The following is a 7,500-nucleotide window of genomic DNA, read 5'->3' on the forward strand; positions in this document are numbered from 1 at the left end:
CATGCTCCTTGCACTCCTTTACAATTTATTATTAAATACAGAACCAGTTCAATCTCTATTTTTCTAGAAAATATGTAATAGAGGGCTTGCTTGCCTCTGCCAGAGTACCAAAGGTATGAAGGCAGTGACCACCACTTGATGCCATGCTACTGTAATTATCGGCTCTTATGAGGAATCCATTGATATCCAATCTACTATTACGATATTCACATCATAGACAATATTAACCCTTATCTGACGGGTAGTATTCATAGTGGCCCGGGCCTTTCTGCCGGGGGCTTATATCATCGCCCTAGCATGCACGACCACTCATGTCAAATACCAGCATCCCATGCCGTTTCTTCATAATACTACGAAGTACCAAAGGTGTGAAGGCAGTGACCACCACTTGATGCCATGCTACTGTAATTATCAGCTTTCATTATTTTTTAAAGTCTCTACTTGCCAAACTTCCTGATAAATCGAGACTGAAGGGTATTTTTGTTGTTATATAGACTCCATAGTTGATCATTATTCGGTCTATAGTCCGAATAAAATAAGCAGTGTGTGGCATCATGGAGTTGAAATCGTCGGTTTGTTGCATTTTTTTGTTTGTTGCATGGTAAAAATGAGAAAGTGTTAGAACCGACTTAATCACACTTTCACAGGCAGAAAAATAATCTTTTGCCGTGATTATAACAAAAAAAAACTCATGGCATGTCCATACATACTCTATGGCATGTGCTTACATGCCCCCGGCAGATGGTCCCGCCATGCCATGGCATGTGCATACATGCCACCCATTGGCAATGGGTTAACAGACACTCGGTGGTGCCCTATCACATTGCGGATCTGTCAATGTCTCAAATGCCTGCCTACAAGCTGGACAATTACTTAGGCCCAGAGCAACACACAGTAATGTATATCTATCCTTACTAGACTTTACCCAAGTTTTTACCTGTCATTATTGGCTTAATGATGCAGACTTACTCGAGAAAAATTACTTCAAAATTTCATATTTAGAAAACAAAGAAATCTACATATATAGTACACAGACAGACTCTATAGAGATCTGGAGTTAATACCAAGTGATTATATCCAGTATGTACAAAATGTAATTAGTAATTTATGTTACAATAAGCTTAACTAATTAGGTTATAGATTTCTGCGGTATGGTTTCTTCCCCAAATGAGATACAGAAAATGAGTCATGGTATGCTATCATTCCTAAAAACTTATCCTGTCAATCCAAACAACAGCTTTTTATTTTTTTCCGTTGATCTTGTTAGGAAGTTACACCGTCATTTCCTTTCGTGTTTCTGTAACTTGGACGTCTATTTCCTTATAAAACAGCCCAAAATACTCCTTCCTTCAACACATACTATGATTACCACAAACAAAACCTTTATATTTACCGTCTAAATAGGATCTAGCTGCTACATTAACCAATCAGGAGGCATTAAAAGTTGCAAAAGCTCAGAGCCGTTTCACCGATGTGTCAACTCGGTGTAAACAGCAGACTACATCTTTGGAAAATATATCCCCGTGTTTTAATACCTTTTTCCTTAAATAATATTTGCGAGAAATGCATGATGTTATTAAATTCGCGACCCAGGTTTGTATTTTGTATTTTATGAAAGAGTTTTGCGGGATTTTCTCTTAGTTTTATCTAAATTTATGTTTGTGGACGCAAGACTATCGGTTATTGCGTCATCGTTAGCGATCAGAGCTACGCTGAATGTACTGACAGGGAAAAATAATGCTACACGGATAGATGGATAAATAGATAGATATATAGCCAGGTAGACAGATAGACTGACATAGATATATAGACAGATAGATAAATAGATAAACATACATTTCGGACTGACAGACAGACAGGCATGAGACAGACAGATAGAAAGATAGACATATAGACGGACGGACAGACAGACAGAGAGATAGAAAGATAGATAGGCAGATAGAGAGAAAGGATGGGAATATATATGTGCGTGTGTGTGTGTGTGTGTATATATATATATATATATACACACACACACACACACACACACACACACACACACACACACACACACACACACACACACACACACACACACACACACACACACACACACACACACACACCACACACACACACACACACACACACACACACACACACACACACACACACACACACACACACACACACACACACACACATATATATATATATATATATATATATATATATACATACATATATATATATATATATATATATATATATATATGTATATATATATATATATATATATATATATATATATATATATATATATATATATATATATATATATATATCACATCTATGCTATTTCTGTAGATGCATATTGATATTAGCAATCTGACTACTTTATAAAATCTACGAGTGGATAAATCTTATTTTTCGCTGCCAAAGAATCGCCGGCGCGCTATCCATTGCATCATGTATACCTCTGGTTATCAATCCCACGCGCTAATCTATGTCCATTCTCTCTCACTACGTACTTCACCATCTATCTCTTTCTGTGGAATTCTACTGCTCGTGGAGGTGCATATGTTTACTACTCCACTGAAGTGCGAACAAAATTTATGTGATTTTGTTTCCCACGATTTCATACATTGTAGAAAATTCGTTTTGCCAATCAGGACGATTGGCAGTGGTACTTCAGAGTATTATTATTATTATTATTATTATTATTATTATTATTATTATTATTATTATTATTATTATTATTATTATTATTATCATTATCATTCTTACCATTATTTTTTATTACCATTATTATTATTATTGTTGCTGATGTTATAATTGTCATTATCACTATTATTATTGTTATTATTTTTATTATCATTATAATTTATATTATTATTATTGTTAATATTATTATTATCATCATCATCATCATTATTACTATTATCATCATCATCATCACCATCATCATCATCATCATCTTCATTACCACCATTATTATCTTATTATCACAGATGAAGAAGCGAAAGAAGCAAATTCAATTACTTCAGTTTGAGTGAAAACATACCGAAGAAAGTTGTAACTTGGAAACAAAGTACTTGGAGGTAGCTGCAGAACTATAGATAACATATCTGTGACTAAACTTGCGTAACAGTTGTGGAGCATCTCTGTCCCCTCTTTCGGTCAAAATTCGGTTAAAAAGATATGGAATAGCGACATTTTGCAGGAGGTGAAGAGGTTTATGGGAATGTTTGAAAAAAAAAAAAAATCAACAAAGGTCTGTGCGGTTCGCGGGAGGGAGGGGGGGGATCGAACCGGAATTTTGAAGGCAGGCTGGTTCGAGATGGTACTGGCAAGGTCTGTATAAGTACTTATATAGACTTTGGGTACTGGGAGAGTTTTAAGAACAGTATCGAAATTTAATGTCGCGCGTGAAGAAAGCGATTTTTATAAATGTACATACTTTTATAATCTTATATATGTTAAATGCCCCCACGCACGCACGCACGCACACACACACACACACACACACACACACACACACACACACACACACGCCCCCCCCCATATATATATATATATATATATATATATATATATATATATATACTAATATACAGACAAGCTTAAGTTTTGCGTTGTATAATGATCCAGTATTTGTTATAGAGACTAATAGATGTCCCTCATGTTTCTAGATTTTGTCTTTCCGCAGGTAATTCTTTTTACGTGAAGTATGCGATACTTAGACTCGTGTTTCAGTACAATATATGATAAACAATAAATTATGTCTCTCTCTCTCTCGCGTATATGTATCTATGTACTTAATTCTGTCTCAAGCATTTTACTCTTCTACTTTCTCCTTAAGCCTCCCCCACTCATTATTCTATCTTCCCTCCTCTTCTCTCCTATTTCACATACCTTTCCTTACCTTTAAGTCCCATGTATTTAGAAAGCTGATTTATCTTTTATTCTCGACTCGGGTTACCATCATGACCTTTTTGTTGTTTGTTTTATTAACAATATAGTGGTAAATAGGACTCACCCGCAAAGCCTTCGAGAACTACAGTATGCACGTCCACTCTGCTCCTCATTGGAACTGCGGTTGTTTCTCCCTCTGTTTTATTCTCTTCTCTTTCCTCCCCTTGGAGCTTCGAAGTCGGGAGTTCGCCGAGATCTCCTTCGGAAATTCCAGCTCCAGCATCGACGAGCAAAAGCACGCAGGTTCTCTTCAGATCGAGACAAGAGGCTTCTGACGCGGGTGTATCCTGCTGACTCGCCGGAATTGCCGGAATCGCCGAACTAGCGTGGGGAGGGATCAAAGCAGTGCCGTTTCCTTCGTCTGCGTCACCTGCGTTTGTGCGTGTGTGACAAGCAGTTGCTTCTTCGACTTCTTCGCCTAGGAAGGGGGTGGAGGATTCAACTCTCGGTGAATCGCTTTCTGGAGTTGAGTTGGGCGTCTCCTCGCGCACTGGGGTTAACATCGAACTCTTACTTGTAACTGTTGGATGAATGTGCTTTATTTCCCGGGTAATAAAATTCAGTGATTCAAGTGTTTTATGTTCACTCGGGCCATGCTGTTACACCTTTAAAAACTGTGACATTACCTGCAGAAACTTTGAACCAACTTTTCATGTAGTATTTAATTGGTACTTTTAGTAGTCCTTAAAATATAATTTAAAAATTGTTAAACAAAAAAATCTTTGTAATGATTGCCTAACCGTTACTGATTTTTTTTTTATGTCAGATTCACCTTCACGTTTTTTAGCCTCACAACAGGCAAAAAATAGATAATGTCTTTTTTCTTAATTAAAATATCCTTGGACTCGTGAAAAGCTGCTTATCGCTCCAACTGTAATCCTCCGTAATCTAATCATTACCATAAACTATAAAAACACTTTTCACACTAAAGCCAAGTCTTACTTATCTTGAATTCCTTTTTTAGTTCTGTGTAGAGTTTCGGTTTAAGATTTCTTGTTATGGTTCTTACTGTCCTATCAAAATGAACACGATTTTCACCGTTGTTAGATCGCTTTCTTACTGATCTTTTTTTCAAGCGCGAAATAAGGCAAGGGTTTTAGGGAATTTTACAGCATTTAAACTCCCACGTCCATACATCACTGTGCGTATGACTGTACATGGATCAAATATTCATTTACTTGTGATTTCCTTGAGTGAATCTTATTACAATTTCTATTTATCAGTGAACAATATCACGACAAATGTGACTGTCCAACGATCATATCGTAAACATGACAGGACTTACCATCATGCATGACTAGGTGACAAATTTGATCATGAGTAACACACTAATTTTTTCTGTCATCAACATAACGTCAAAGCCTTGTTCACTGTCCTTGGTTGTTAAATGAGAGAACACTGTGACACGAACGCGAGAACAAACGACTGAGCAGTGTGACTGAACCGCACGGAAGGTAAAATCGCTATGCAAGTAAGGTTTCACGGGCATTCGAGGTTACTGTAGGAAAGATGTACGCACGCACAAACATGCTATATATGTATATGATTCGTCAGTATAGAACTTTCTTTCAAAAAAACTTGATGAAACACTCAATGAAATCACCACCTGCGATTTTATTTCACCTATTTCAGTGTCGATTTCACGGGCTGAGACACCTGTAAACACTTCCCCATCGACACACACAGTGCTAAAGGCGGGTAAAGGCTATTTGAGTAGGAGAGCACATCACAGTGCTCTCAAGGAACGTAAATTATCATATTCTTACAGCTGACTGTTATCACACAAGGCCGAGAAATGACTTTTGATCCTCACAGAATTTGTTTACATCTCCGAGACTTTGTGAAGAACTATATCATCCTCTGATAAGCTAAGGATGATAATGTATCAGCCAGATATTAGTGCCTATATGGTTTTAAGATATGTTCAAGTACAGCTGACCATCGGGAAATTTGTGAAGTTAATGAAAGTGTGAAAGAATGGAGTTTCCTGTTCAGAAGGACGGGAGCTTGTTTAAAAACTGATTAGAATTGTAATATTAAATTTTACGGAAGTATCAACAGCAAAAACAAGCTTGATTAACAATACTATCGATAATGGTAATAAATGGATGCAATAACACCTTCACAACACATGAAAATTTCTACAGGGAGAAGTTTAAGTTGAAAAAAAAAAGGATCACACGCACCAGAACCGAATCAGAGGGCCCTCCTCTCTAAGAATGGTTTGTAATGTTTATCTGGGTAAATATATGATCTGTATTCTTGAACAAAAACAAAAGCTAGTAAAAAAAAAAAAAAAACATGCTTCCGTTCATATACATTAGAAAACGAAAATAGAACATGGGAACTCCTCCACAGAAGAGAGGAAGGGCGAGAGAGGGAGAAAGAAAGAGAGAGAGAGAGAGAAGAAGAAGAAGAAGAAGAAACGGTCCGGGAGCCTCACGTGGTGTAGGTGTGGTGCAGGTGTGGCGCAAAGCATATACAGTGTGTGTCGAACAGTAAATACAGTGTTTATGAATGTGATAAGTATTATTGACGTTTTCCCATCACGCTCATTGAGAATGAAATGCATGTGGCTATGGAGGCTTGGATCAGTGGAATCCTTAACGAAACAAAAGTAATTTAAACTCATTGAACTTCAGAAATATGTATGTTGCAGATTCCGGCAGATTTTGTGCAAATGGAAAATGTGTAAGTACATATAATGCCAGGAATCTTTAAATCAATCCTGCTATATGTAAGCGTGCGTGTGTATTAAAAAAGAAAGAAAAAAAAATGTGTGTGAATTTATACATGTATGTGTGTATGTATGTATGTATATGTGTGTGTGTTTATGTGTGCATATATATATATATATATATATATATATATATATATATATATATATATACATATATATATATATATATATATATATATATATATATGTATTATATATGCATATATGTATGTGTGCGTGCGTGCGTGCGTGTGTGTGTATGTGTGTGTGTGTGTGTGTGTGTGTGTGTGTGTGTGTGTGTGTGTGTGTGTGTGTGTGTGTGTGTGTGTGTGTGTGTGTGTGTGTGTGTGTGTGTGTGTGTGTGTGTGTGTGCGTATATATGTACATTAATAAGTATGCATATATATATATATATATATATATATATATATATATATATATATATATATATGCATAAACACACATACACACGTATATATATATATATATATATATATATATATACACACAATATATATATATATATATATATATATATATATATATATATATATATATATATATATATATATATATATATATATATATATATATGTACATGTATATGCATATAGATATGTATAAGTGCACACACACACACACACACACACACACACACACACACACACACACACACACACACACACACACACACACACACACACACGCGAACACACGTAGCGCGCGCGCACGCGCGTATGCGTACGCGTTTCTTGCATACGTGTCGGTGTTTGTGCGTATGCGCATGCTTGAATGTGTATTGTTGAATGTATACATATTCTCAAATC

The 7,500-nt window shown here is 36.1% G+C and overlaps 1 protein-coding gene across 1 annotated transcript in view; it reads right to left on the reverse strand.

Moving 5' to 3' along the window:
- The window catches only part of LOC119597158, a 97,892-nt gene extending 93,303 nt beyond the window's left edge, over positions 1-4,589 (reverse strand). Inside the window, exon 1 of the mRNA XM_037946687.1 lies at positions 4,019-4,589. Within this exon, the coding sequence (XP_037802615.1) occupies positions 4,019-4,457 (439 nt within the window). The 5' untranslated portion in view covers positions 4,458-4,589. The remainder of the gene's footprint in view (positions 1-4,018) is intronic.
- Between the last annotated feature and the right edge of the window lie 2,911 nt (positions 4,590-7,500).

The sequence above is a fragment of the Penaeus monodon genome, chromosome 38 (assembly GCF_015228065.2).
Source record: "Penaeus monodon isolate SGIC_2016 chromosome 38, NSTDA_Pmon_1, whole genome shotgun sequence".
Taxonomy (NCBI): Eukaryota; Metazoa; Arthropoda; class Malacostraca; order Decapoda; family Penaeidae; genus Penaeus; species Penaeus monodon.